Here is a 14142-nt window from a genome sequence, read left to right as displayed (position 1 = left end):
TTGAGTGCATGGCATCATGAAATTGGGAGGCTACCAAGTCTTCTTGGGATTAATTTGCTGCTCAAGGAACATGAATGTCTTGAGTGCATGGCATCATGAAATTGGGAGGCTACCAAGTCTTCTTGGGATTAATTTGCTGCTCAAGGAACATGAATGTCTTGAGTGCATGGCATCATGAAATTGGGAGGCTACCAAGTCTTCTTGGGATTAATTTGCTGCTCAAGGAACATGAATGTCTTGAGTGCATGGCATCATGAAATTGGGAGGCTACCAAGTCTTCTTGGGATTAATCTGCTGCTCATGGAACTTGAATGTCTTGAGTGCATGGCATCATGAAATTGGGAGGCTACCAAGTCTTCTTGGGATTAATTTGCTGCTCAAGGAACATGAATGTCTTGAGTGCATGGCATCATGAAATTGGGAGGCTACCAAGTCTTCTTGGGATAAATTTGCTGCTCATGGAACTTGAATGACTTGAGTGCATGGCATCATGAAATTGGGAGACTACCAAGTCTTCTTGGGATTAATATGCTGCTCATGGAACTTGAATGTCTTGAGTGCATGGCATCATGAAATTGGGAGGCTACCAAGTCATTTTTGAGTATAACAGTGAAGCCAGGGTCAGAATGTTGGGTCTCCATCACAAATCATGGGTCAGAAGGACAGTGACCTGAAGCTCACTTTTATAAAGCACCCAGAAACAGTTAAAGACTAAAGGCCAAGAATCTTCTGGAGTGTCCAGCAGTCGGTCCAGATCTAAATACCATGGAACACTTATGGAACAACCTGAAAACTGATGTTGGGAGAAGGCATCCTCAATATGTCAGGTTCTGAATAGAATAAGAGTAACATAGTAAAACATGGAATTGTAGGAACCTGGTTTTGTTGAAGGTATTTTGCAATAGGTATATTGCTCATATTTCCCCAGGGATGGAGCAGTCCCTTGGACTGATAAATGATGTTCTTCTTTCTGAGGGAACATTATAATTGGCCCCTTGGGGACAGGGAGAGGGATGGTAAATACAGGGGCTCAGAGCTCTTTCTACAAAGCCCTTTGAAGGCACCAAGACAATGTTGGCATACAATTGGCATATTGAAAAGACCCTGCCATCCCATTTTTGGTTAGAAAAAGGCAAAACTTCCTTCCTTAGGAACACAAAGAATCCCTAGAAGCCAGTTGTCAAATAAAGAAGATGTGAGACACCGTGCCAGTCTATCTATTGGCATCTACTATCCTAACTACATAGGCTTGTACTTCTCCCCAGCATGGGCTGCTTGGCCAGATGAGTGCAATTTTGCCATCTGTACGCGTGGCAAACTCTACAGTATCCGGCCAGTTGGAGGGATATCTTGACATTTGGATGAAAGGAATATGGATGAGAGAAAGTGAGGAAGGTATTCGCATCAGAACCAAACCAGAGCGATTGCTTATTATGTGTGGAAAATATCCGGCTTTCTGCTCAAGGATAAACTCTATGGAATCTTTACAAAGGGCGAATATCTCATCTGTCACTGACTTTATCCTGTTGGGTCTGACTCAGAACCCTGGTCAACAATCTCCCCTCTTTGCCGTGTTTGTTATAATATATATGGTAACGCTAACTGGCAACTCTCTGATCATCTCCCTAATTGTAACTGACCAGGAGCTCCAAACCCCCATGTACTTCTTCCTGGGCAACCTTTCCTTTGTAGATATCTGCTTTAGCTCTGTAACTGCCCCTCTCATGTTGGCCCATCTTCTCATGGACAAGAAAAGCATCTCGTTTCAAGGCTGCATGACTCAACTCTTCTTCTTTATCTGGATGGCCGTCATGGAGTGGTTTCTTTTGGCCATTATGGCATATGATCGTCTCATAGCCATCAGCAACCCTCTGCGTTACTTATCTATAATAAACAGGAGGACTTGCTTGTGCCTAATGGGCAGCTCCTGGGTACTAAGTTCTTTGCATTCCACCCTTCATACGTCCATCATCTCCTCTTTGGATTACTGTGGGGCCAACAAGATCAATGAGCATTTCTGTGACCAACCACCATTGTTATCACTCTCCTGCTCCAACCCTGCTGGCTACAATATTGTGGTATTGACTGAAGGCTCTTTTGTGGCAGTGAGTCCTTTTATCTTTGTTGTGATATCATATTCTCACATCCTTAAAACCATATTAAATATTCACTCCTCCTCTGGACGTTACCAAGCCTTCTCTACTTGCTCTTCTCACCTCACTTCTGTAGGACTTTTCTTTGGAGCAATATTTTTTACTTACTTCTATCCTTCCTCATCAGGATCTGTGTCAGAAGAGCGGCCTCTCTCTGTGGTCTATTCTATACTCACTCCTCTCCTCAACCCTTTCATCTACAGCCTGAGGAACCAGCAAGTCAAAAGGGCTCTGAAGAAGGTCACACACCATAGGTTATCCCACCAGAAGGGAATGTAATTAAATGCATACAGAAAGCTGGTGGGTGATGTTCTCAAGATCTCCAAGCAGGAGGTGACATTTGGAAAGTAAACTATAGAACAGCGTTTCTCAACCTGTGGGTCGGGACACCTTTGGGGGTCGAATGACCCTTTCACAGTGGTCACTTAAGACCATCGGAAAACATATTTCCGATGGTCTTAGGAACCGAGACACCACTCCTCTATGGTTGGGGGTCACCACAACATGAGGAAAAGGTTGCGGCATTAGGAAGGTTGAGAAACACAGCTATAGAGTGTTCCAATGGGCCCAAACTCAAGACGGTGCCATTTTCATTCTCTTGCCTTCACCTTTACACTGAACAAGTTCTGCCCCCCCAGCAGACTTTCCATTAATTTAATTCTGCACAATTGCTTCTCTTTGGGTGGCCTCTCTACCCTAACATAAGGTTGGGTGTGTTACCAAGGCTTCCCAATTCAGAACAGTAGAAGATAACTAGTAGATGATAGTGATTAGGCAAATATGGCCACATATGAAATCTACAGAAATGATAGGAACTTTTATTGTGAGTGTAAATCGTTCCACTAAACCCTAATTTGTAGCAGAAACTAGAGTGTGAGCTTTGGAGTCATTCCATGGTGCCCATTCCATCAAAGGAACGCTGGGCACAAGCAACCAGATAAACTCTCTCCTTGCCACATAGTCAGTGTATCCAGACTTGGAAAACTAGATCCAATGTCTCAATGAGCAGACTGAGCAAAAGGCGGCAAGATGATCTGTTAGGTTAAATTCTCCCGCAAAGGGACCTTTGGTCTGAAAAGGGGCAATGTTTTCAAAACCACTCTATCAGGAAAGAACGGAGTATATGGAGGACCTACAGCTAAAGATTGAAGTTCTCCAATTCTCTTAGCCAATGTAATAGCCACCACAAAGACAATTTTCCGGGACAGGTGCCTGATGAAGTAGGATTCCGGGAGTCCCCTGTCTAAACAGATCCTCCGATATCAGTAGTTTCCAATAATCTCCTTTGGACAGGGTCATCAGATCTAAAAACCACACCCTTCTGGGCCAGAATGGAACTACCAAGATCACAGATGCTTGATCTTTCCTGATTGTTGGTAGGACCCTCTGGATCACTAGAAATGGAGGGAAGTTTAAGCCAAACTGAAGCTCCAAGGAAAAGACATTGCAGAAAGGCCGGAGTGTCTGACCTCTTCAAGGACAGGTCTATTTGGGGAAGACCCCATTTCTCAACGATCTGATGGAAACCCAACTTGATTCAGTTCCCACTCTCTTAGAAATGCTTTTCTGCTGTGGGAGTCCACCAGAACATTCTCCAAGCCCTGGATGTGATCCGCTCTGAGAAGAAGAATGTTGTTCTCTGTCTACACAAGAATCCTCTGACATTTGTTTTTTCTTACATCACTGCTGATCTGAGAGGCAGAACCTTGAAGAGTGACCTTCATCTGGACAGTAACAGCCCTAAAAACCTTGTTGAGGTAGAAGGTTGAAGATTTGACTTGTCCTGGGGGTGTGTGGGGGGCCCTCAAGATCAGTTTTCCTGGTGAGCCCCTGGCACCCCAGTCCAACACTGTTGTAAGTTTCTTTGCTGTAACCAACAAGAAGACGTCATTGTGTAATTCAGCTCTTGGAATTCTCTCCTTCACCCTTGAATCATCTCCTCTGTGGGTCACTCAATGGATGCTCAATGGATCAATGGACATTTCTGTGATCCCCCCTCCTAGAGCAGAGCTCTCCTGCTCCAACACTGCTACTTATGAGCTTCTGCTTCTCACAGAGGGGTCTCTCCTGACAATTGGCCCCTTAATCTTTAGAATTGGGTTAGGGTTGATTTAGTGCTTCTCTAGAAGGTACGAGCCATCTCTATGTCCTTTTGGCCCACTTCAACCCTACCGAGCTGGTACCTGTGGCTGAAAGAGGCCTCTCTTTGTGATATACTCAGTACTACTATCTACAGCCTGATGGACCAGCAAGTGAAAGGGGCAAAGTCATTTTAATGTAAGTTTAGGAAATTTGGATCTTCAGTATGATCCATGGCTCAATGAAAAAATGACAATAAACCAAAGTAATGATATAATAATAATAGTATCAACCATTTGTGTTTCATGTTAATTACAAATTGCCTCCCTAAAGGTAACTCAGCCCTTGGGTATAATCTGCAAATAAACACCGTACCTCTCTCTCAGGGAAGGCAGGCAGTATAACTGGGCCCTCTGTGCTTGGGAGAAGGTCTATAAATACAGGAGCTCAGAGCTGCCCCAGGGCCTGGATCCAACCCCGTGCCGATTCCCACCCTGACTAAAGAGCCCAACTAATCCCGAGCCTTGGGAGCCACATTGCCTGCAGCGGGAGTCCATGTAAGTGTCTCTGTTCTATGTTCCGGGAGTGACTGCGCCAAAAGCAATGGAAGGACTTGGCTTTGAGTAGAAGGTTGCAAGGTGGGCCTCCAGATAATCAGACATATAAGATAGAAATATAAAGGAAATAAAACATTAAGAGAAGAATTTTTTTAATAGAATTTTACCAATGGAAAAAGAAAATTCTTCCACCGTCACCGAGTTTATTCTCTTGGGTTTGTCGGAAAATCCTGAGCAGAAGTCCCCTCTCTCGGCTCTATTTCTCACTATATACCTGGTGACTGTTCTGGGAAACTCTCTGATCCTCTCCCTCATATTCATGACCCCGGAGCTCCAAACCCCTATGTATTTCTTCTTGGGGAACCTTTCCTTCGTGGACAGCAGCTTCATATCGGTAACTGTCCCTCTCATGGTGGCCCATCTTCTCATGGAGAAGAAAAGCATCTCGTTTCAAGGCTGCATGACTCAACTCTTCTTTTTTTTCTTGACGGCCACCATGGAGTGTTTAGTTTTGGCCATTATGGCATATGATCGTCTCATAGCCATCAGCAACCCTCTGCGTTACTTATCTATAATAAACAGGAGGACTTGCTTGTGCCTAATGGGCAGCTCCTGGGTACTAAGTTCTTTGCATTCCACCCTTCATACGTCCATCATCTCCTCTTTGGATTACTGTGGGGCCAACAAGATCAATGAGCATTTCTGTGACCTACCTCCATTGGTAGCACTCTCCTGCTCCAGCACCACTGGCTACGATATTCTGGTATTGACGGAAGGCTCACTTTTGGCAATGAGTCCTTTTATCTTTGTTGTGATATCATATTTTCACATTCTTAAAACCATATTAAACATTAATTCCTCCTCTAGACGCTACCAAGCCTTCTCTACTTGCTCTTCTCACCTGACTTCTGTTGGACTTTACTTTGGAGCAATATTTTTTACTTACTTCTATCCTTCCTCATCAGGATCTGAGTCAGAAGAGCGGCCTCTCTCTGTGGTCTACTCTATACTCACTCCTCTCCTCAACCCTTTCATCTACAGCCTGAGGAACCAGCAAGTCAAAAGGGCTCTGAAGAAGGTCACACACCAGAGGTTATTCCACCAGAAAGGAATGTAACTAAAACATGTTGATACAGAAAGCTGGAGGGTTGTGTTCTCAAGATCTTCAATCAACAGGAGGTGAGATAAGGAGGCAAAACTATAGACTGAACTCCCTTCTGTTCCAATGGACCCAAAGTCAAGAATGTGACATTTGTGAAAATCCAGCCGGTACCCCCGTGGCATTCAATTTCTCCAGGCCACCTCTCACTAGAGTTCCTGGCTTGGGAGGGAGTTGATTAGTAAAATCTCACTCCAGAATGTTTGAGACACACACATGTACAGTATCTCTATCCCTCATCGAGATGGACAGCTTCTGGGACCAGCTTGAGAGCATCAGTCCACATCTCCTCGTCCAGCAGGTATATCTCTTTGCCTTTGTAGGAGGGTAAAGGCTTTTTCAAACCTTTAGTTCTAGATCCCCAGGGATTGAGTTAGCCAGCTAGGCAATATCCTGATAATATGATAGGAGAGTAGTTCCATTCAGGCGTCAGGTTTTCCCAAAGGTGATAAAAGGGGAAACCCAAGGTTGTTCTGCCTCTTTTGGTTCCCCCACTTGCTGGAAGAGGTGAGGTTATAAGAGAAGTTAGTACTAGGTCAGATTTTGTAATAGTCACTCTAGGAGTCAAAGAGAAGTTCAAGAGAAGTTATTAAGCAGTCTAGTGCTCCGACGAGGAGTTTAGTTCCCTGCGGTGTCAATGCTGCCATTATATGGACTCAAGCGGTCAGGCTCAGGGACTAGATAGATCCTGGAGTAATTCACATCTGTGGGCTTTGCCTAGTCATGGAGATTGGTTACAAAGAGGGAGGCTTAACCACATAAGGGTATGTAACACCTACATGGGGTATTTTGTGAGTATCATAAGTGTAATAACCTGTGGCACTGGCAATTACTTTTTTTGCATTATCGACTGAGCGCAGACCTCCTAAAGGATAGAGATTGGCCTCCCAGAGGCTAGAGTTGGCATTTGAGAGTGTATGAAATCATTCAATAAACCATTCCGCTGTTTGTAACAACCACTGGCGCCCAAAGTTATTGAGACAGCGAATGCTGCACGTTGGTGTAGTAACCCTTCCTCTATATAATGTGAGGCCCCACCTAAGGATACATCTAATACCATATGTGCCTACTGGGAGTTGGCCCTCTTGCCCAGGCAAAAGAGCCTATAGTAGCAGCCATGGCCAGGTTATTTGGATTGGGGGCAACAACCAATGGGCATATACTGACTGAGCGGCAGGAAAGTGGGGGCTCATCTGCACAGCCTGCCGCCGGGCCCATATGGTTACTGTACCACAGGGTTTAGAGTTAAATGTTCCAACCTATCAAGGTCCATGTGGATCATTAAGCCAAGATACCTGAATGATGTCACTACCTGGAGCTGCAAGATGGCGCCACCTGTACCCAGGGGGGAGGGGGTCTATAGGAAAGGGGACCAACTGGTTAATCTAATACTCCTAAGGATGGCAGATTTTGGAGACCACCTTCAGGAGGTTGTCATGGGCCTGATGTGGGTTTGCCAAGGAGAACAACATGTCATTGGCATAAAGTGATATTTCTTCTATTAAATTTCCTATTCATAAGCCCCGTTATATCCTCATTTGCCCCAATCCGGGTGCAGTGGGGTAACTAGATGTTACTGGGCCCCACACCAAACTTAGTTTGGGGCCCCTAAGGTTGACTTATTCTACCAATTGCTCTATAATTAGCGCCCGACTGGCCCCCCAACACTCCTCTATAGTTGCACCCCTGTTTGGATGGCCAGGGGTTTGCTGGGTAAGACAAAGAGCAGTGGGGAGAGGGGACACCCTTGCCAGGTGCCTCTTCTCTCTTTTTCTATTATTACAGGAATCGGGGAACGTATGACACTCGTTGGTCTCATTATACAAGGAAACCAATCGAGGGCCAGGAGATAGGGCAGGAGATTTGACAGGTTAGAGCAGAGCCGGTGGGAGGAAGCTATGGGCAACAACAGATGGGGGAGAGGGAATGAGAGGGGCTGGGGGGAGGAGCTGTGAGTGGTAAGGGGGTATAGGGGTGGCAAAACTTTAAATATGGCCCTGCCCATTAGTCACGTTTGATATCACAGTCCTGGGCACATTGCCCCTGGCTAATAGCCCCTCTTGTCTGGAGAGGAGGCCGCTGTATAACATGGGTATTGTTTAAGCTTTGGGCTCCCCAAATGGCACCAACCCAGTTAGCAAAGGCTCCTTAGCCATGGGCAGAGGGGTGCAGCCTGTCCAATACAAACTGCTCGATAAAGCTGGGGGGCCGCCTGGGAACCCACCTCCACATGTATCAAAAGAATGGCCACTGTAGGTGGGAGTGGGACATCGACTCCGCAACCTCCCTCCCTATTTCCGACACTTGGAACATGACCTTGACTCACTCAGGGAAGAAAGAGAAAAGTAAGGACAGAACACATGAACCCCAACCTTGTACCCCCCACCCGCGGTACCCTCCGACCAACCTGGAGATACATTCTCCCACAGCAGAGTTTAACCCAACAGGGGAGTAGAAATAAGAGAAAATAGGCAATTTTGCTGCACCAACACTGAATAACTTCAGCAATACAGGTGAAATAGTAACTTAAGGGATCCTCAGACCCACAGAGGAGTTGGAGCTGTAGGACTATCTGCTGGAGTTGGGGCTGTAGGAATATCTGCCGGAGTTGGGGCTGTAGGACTATCTGCCGGAGTTGGGAGCAGTAGGAATATCTGCCGGAGTCGGGGCTGTAGGAATATCTGCCGGAGTCTGGGCTGTAGGAATATCTGCCGGAGTTGGGAGCTGTAGGACTATCTGCCGGAGTCGGAGCTGTACGACTATCTGCCGGAGTCAGAGCTGTAGGACTATCTGCCGGAGTCGGGGCTGTAGGACTATCTGCCGGAGTCGGGGCTGTAGGAATATCTGCCGGAGTCGGGGCTGTAGGAATATCTGCTGGAGTTGGGAGCTGTAGGACTATCTATCTGCCGGAGTTGGGGGCTGTAGGAATATCTGCTGGAGTTGGGAGCTGTAGGACTATCTATCTGCCGGAGTTGGGGGCTGTAGGAATATCTGCCGGAGTCGGGGCTGTAGGAATATCTGCCGGAGTTGGGAGCTGTAGGACTATCTGCCGGAGTTGGGGGCTGTAGGAATATCTGCCGGAGTTGGGGGCTGTAGGAATATCTGCCGGAGTCGGAGCTGTAGGACTATCTGCCGGAGTCGGAGCTGTAGGACTATCTGCCGGAGTCGGGGCTGTAGGAATATCTGCCGGAGTCGGGGCTGTAGGAATATCTGCCGGAGTCGGAGCTGTAGGAATATCTGCCGGAGTCGGGGTTGTAGGAATATCTGCCGGAGTCGGGGCTGTAGGAATATCTGCCGGAGTTGGGGGCTGTAGGAATATCTGCCGGAGTCGGAGCTGTAGGACTATCTGCCGGAGTCGGAGCTGTAGGAATATCTGCCGGAGTCGGGGCTGTAGGAATATCTGCCGGAGTCGGAGCTGTAGGAATATCTGCCGGAGTCGGGGTTGTAAGAATATCTGCCGGAGTCGGGGCTGTAGGAATATCTGCTGGAGTTGGAGCTGTAGGAATATCTGCTGGAGTCGGAGCTGTAGGAATATCTGCCGGAGTCGGGGTTGTAGGAATATCTGCCGGAGTCGGGGCTGTAGGAATATCTGCTGGAGTCGGGTGCTTTAGGAATATCTGCTGGAGTCGGAACTGTAGGAATATCTGCTGGAGTCGGAGCTGTAGGAATATCTGCCGGAGTCGGGGTTGTAGGAATATCTGCCGGAGTCGGGGCTGTAGGAATATCTGCCGGAGTCGGGGCTGTAGGAATATCTGCCGGAGTTGGGAGCTGTAGGAATATCTGCTGGCAGTTCCTTGTCAGTGGTAGCTGGGATTGGGGGAGATGCACTCCAGATAAGGCTTCTGGGGTTCTCTTCTCTGGCCCCATCGGGCCGCTGCAAAAGGTCCTGGTCCACTCGTGGTTCCTGTGCGACTGCATCTGGGTTCAGGCTTACATGAGCCTCCGGCTTCACTCGCACCATGAAAACAAGAGAAACAATGATTTCCTGTGATTTATTCCTGCACATTGCAGCTCCTTGGGTTGGAGTCTTGTGTTGGTTTTTGCCCAGTTGGGTTTTGGCCAGAAAAGACACTGATTCCATAAACATTTAGACGGTTCCGGGGTACCCTGCCTGGGTTCTCACCCTGATTGCAGTCTCGCATCCCCACCACCCCGAAAAGATAAAAGTAATTTTTCCCCCTGACCTGGTTGATTCCACCCGCCGGTGATGTCACTTCCGAGTAGCACGGGTCCCCAGTTTGGGTAGTGCAGGTGGGGTCCGGTAGCTGGGACAGAAGTGAGTGATAGTGGGTCTGGGTTGGGAACAGGTCAGCCCTAATGGAACTGGGCAGGACTCTACTGGCTTCTCAATCCAATCAGAACAGTTCAATGGATAAGTGAACTTGGCATTGCCCCTCAATCCATTAGAATGAGAATCACCTGAAAGCGAGCAGTAAACTAGACAATGATTGGTCAAAAACTGGAAGAAACCAAGAGGGAAAAATGGGGGGGGATGAGATGGAACATGGACGGGAATCCATGAGAAGTAGAGTGGCTCTAGAGAATCCTTCAATATCTATAAGAATTCAAGAGAGACACTGACTAATAGATAACTAGTAGCTGCAAACCACTTGGTTGGGTGAATATGGCTCCATATGGGATGTTCTGAACACTCAGAAGGCAATATTATCAATGTTCGCAAATATCTGGTATTTATTAAGTGCAAAACCCCCAAAAACTCGAAGGTAAAAATTCTTCATCTAAAAGCGTGAGAGTTTGTATAGAAGTCAGTGGGAGTTGCCCCGGGCAAAGTCAGGCCGTATTTTTGTAAACTCGAAAAATTTGAGGTATTCGAGATTTTTAGTGAAGCTAAAGCTGGAGTGAGAGCTTTGCAGGAGTCAATCCATGGTGCCCATTCCATCAGAGCAACGTTGGCCCAAAGCCATAACCCTCCTACGTACTTTGCTGTAACCAATGAGAAGACTACCTTGTGTCCAACGAACTCATGGAATTCAGCTCTTGAAGTTCTCTCCTTCACACTTGTATCATCTCCTCTGTGGGTCACTCAATGGATGCTCAATGGATCAATGGACATTTCTGTGATCCCCCCTCCTACAGCAGCGCTCTCCTGCCCCAACACTGCTGCTTATGAGCTTCTGCTTCTCACAGAGGGGTCTCTCATGACAATTGGCCCCTTAATCTTTAGAATTGGGTTAGGGTTGATTTAGTGCTTCTCTAGAAGGTACTAGCCATCTCTATGTCCTTTTGGCCCACTTCAACCCTACCGAGCTGGTACCTGTGGCTGAAAGAGGCCTCTCTTTGTGATATACTCAGTACTACTATCTACAGCCTGATGGACCAGCAAGTGAAAGGGGCAAAGCCATTTTAATGTAAGTTTAGGAAATTTGGATCTTCAGTATGATCCATGGCTCAATAAAAAAATGACTATAAACCAAAGTAATGATATAATAATAATAGTATCAACCATTTGTGTTTCATGTTAATTACAAATTGCCTCCCTAAAGGTAATTCAGCCCTTGGGTATAATCTGCAAATAAACACCGTACCTCTCTCTCAGGGCAGGCAGGCAGTATAACTGGGCCCTCTGTGCTTGGGAGAAGGTCTATAAATACGGCCCCGTGCCGATTCCCACCCTGACTAAAGACCAACTAATCCCGAGCCTTGGGAGCCACATTGCCTGCAGCGGGAGTCCATGTAAGTGTCTCTGTTCTATGTTCCGGGAGTGACTGCGCCAAAAGCAATGGAAGGACTTGGCTTTGAGTAGAAGGTTGCTAGGTGGGCCTCCAGATAATCAGACATATAAGATAGAAATATAAAGGAAATAAAACATTTTTAAGAGAAGAATTTTTTTAATAGAATTTTACCAATGGAAAAAGAAAATTCTTCCACCGTCACCGAGTTTATTCTCTTGGGTTTGTCGGAAAATCCTGAGCAGAAGTCCCCTCTCTCGGCTCTATTTCTCACTATATACCTGGTGACTGTTCTGGGAAACTCTCTGATCCTCTCCCTCATATTCATGACCCCGGAGCTCCAAACACCTATGTATTTCTTCTTGGGGAACCTTTCCTTCGTGGACAGCAGCTTCATATCGGTAACTGTCCCTCTCATGGTGGCTCATCTTCTCATGGAGAAGAAAAGCATCTCGTTTCAAGGCTGCATGACTCAACTCTTCTTTTTTTTCTTGACGGCCACCATGGAGTGTTTAGTTTTGGCCATTATGGCATATGATCGTCTCATAGCCATCAGCAACCCTCTGCGTTACTTATCTATAATAAACAGGAGGACTTGCTTGTGCCTAATGGGCAGCTCTTGGGTACTAAGTTCTTTGCATTCCACCCTTCATACGTCCATCATCTCCTCTTTGGATTACTGTGGGGCCAACAAGATCAATGAGCATTTCTGTGACCTACCTCCATTGGTAGCACTCTCCTGCTCCAGCACCACTGGCTACGATATTCTGGTATTGACGGAAGGCTCTTTTGTGGCAATGAGTCCTTTTATCTTTGTTGTGATATCATATTTTCACATTCTTAAAACCATATTAAATATTCACTCCTCCTCTAGACGCTACCAAGCCTTCTCTACTTGCTCTTCTCACCTGACTTCTGTTGGACTTTACTTTGGAGCAATATTTTTTAATTACTTCTATCCTTCCTCATCAGGATCTGAGTCAGAAGAGCGGCCTCTCTCTGTGATCTACTCTATACTCACTCCTCTCCTCAACCCTTTCATCTACAGCCTGAGGAACCAGCAAGTCAAAAGGGCTCTGAAGAAGGTCACACACCAGAGGTTATTCCACCAGAAGGGAATGTAACTAAAACATGTTGATACAGAAAGCTGGAGGGTTGTGTTCTCAAGATCTTCAATCAACAGGAGGCAAGAGAAGGAGGCAAAACTATAGACTGAACTCCCTTCTGTTCCAATGGACCCAAAGTCAAGAATGTGAAAATCCGGCCCAGTACCCCCATGGCATTAAATTTCTCCAGGCCACCTCTCACTAGAGTTCCTGGCTTGGGAGGGAGTTGTTTACTAAAATCTCACTCCAGAATGTTTGAGATACACACATGTACAGTATATCTATCCCTCATCAAGATGGACAGCTTCTGGGACCAGCTTGAGAGCATCAGTCCACATCTCCTCGTCCAGTGGGTATATCTCATTGCCTTTGTAGGAGGGTAAAATCTTTAGTTCTTTATCCCCGGGGATTGAGTTAGCCAGCTAGACAATATCCTGATAATATGATAGGAGAGTAGTTCCATTTAGGTTTCAGGTTTTCCCAGAGATGATAAAGGGGAAACCCAAGGTTGTTCTGCCTCTTTTGGTTCCCCCACTTGCTGGAAGAGGTGAGGTTATAAGAGAAGTTAGTACTAGGTCAGATTTGGTAATAGTCACTCTAGGAGTCAAAGAGAAGTTCAAGAGAAGTTATTAAGCAGCCTAGTGCTCCAACGAGGAGTTTAGTGAGGGTTAGTTCCCTGTGGTGTCAATGCTGCCATTATAGGGACTCAAGCAGTCAGGCTCAGGACTAGATAGATCCTGAAGTAATTCACATCTGTGGGCTTTGCCTAGTCATGGAGATTGGTTACAAAGAGGGAGGCTTAACCACATCAAGGTATGTAACACCTACATGGGGTATTTTGTGAGTATCATAAGTGTAATAACCTGCTGGCACTGGCGATTACTTTTTTGCATTATCGACTGAGTGCAGACCTCCTAAAGGATAGAGATTGGCCTCCCAAAGGCTAGAGTTGGCATTTGAGATTGTATGAAATCATTCAATAAACCATTCCGTTGTTTGTAACAACCACTGGCGCCCAAAGTTATTGAGACAGCGAATGCTACACATTGGTGTACTAACCCTTCCTCTATATAATGTGAGGCCCCACCTAAGGATACAGAATCTAATACCATATGTGCCTACTGGGAGTTGCTGGGAGTTGGGCCACTTGCCCAGGCAAAAGAGCCTATAGTAGCAGCCATGTCCGGGTTATTTGGATTGGGGGCAACAACCAATGGGCATATACTGACTGAGCGGCAGGAAAGTGGGGGCTCATCTGCACAGCCTGCCCCCGGGCCCCTATGGCTACATTACTGTACCACAGGGTTTAGAGTTAAATGTTCCTACCTATCAAGGTCCATGTGGATCATTAAGCCCAAATACCTGAATGATGTCACTACCTGGAGCTGTAAGATGGCG

At 46.4% G+C, this 14142-nt stretch overlaps 3 protein-coding genes across 3 annotated transcripts; all 3 read left to right on the top strand.

Annotated features, from left to right (window-relative positions):
* Window positions 1-1475: 1475 nt before the first annotated feature.
* LOC101732877 (olfactory receptor 1G1-like) lies at window positions 1476-2432 on the top strand. Its single transcript, XM_004919758.3, has one exon. It carries the CDS (start codon window positions 1476-1478, stop codon window positions 2430-2432), a length of 957 nt encoding a protein of 318 aa, XP_004919815.2.
* Window positions 2433-4958: 2526 nt separating this feature from the next.
* Window positions 4959-5906, top strand: LOC100489330 (olfactory receptor 1G1-like). The gene has a single exon (XM_004919759.3). It carries the CDS (start codon window positions 4959-4961, stop codon window positions 5904-5906), a length of 948 nt encoding a protein of 315 aa, XP_004919816.1.
* A 5908-nt stretch (window positions 5907-11814) lies between these two features.
* LOC101732976 (olfactory receptor 1G1-like) lies at window positions 11815-12762 on the top strand. Its single transcript, XM_031890999.1, has one exon. The coding sequence runs from the start codon at window positions 11815-11817 to the stop codon at window positions 12760-12762; it is 948 nt and encodes a 315-aa protein (XP_031746859.1).
* Window positions 12763-14142: the final 1380 nt, after the last annotated feature.

The sequence above is a fragment of the Xenopus tropicalis genome, chromosome 8 (assembly GCF_000004195.4).
Source record: "Xenopus tropicalis strain Nigerian chromosome 8, UCB_Xtro_10.0, whole genome shotgun sequence".
NCBI classification, from domain to species: Eukaryota; Metazoa; Chordata; class Amphibia; order Anura; family Pipidae; genus Xenopus; species Xenopus tropicalis.
Note: the sequence above shows the minus strand (reverse complement) of the source record. Positions and strands in the feature narration are given on the sequence as shown.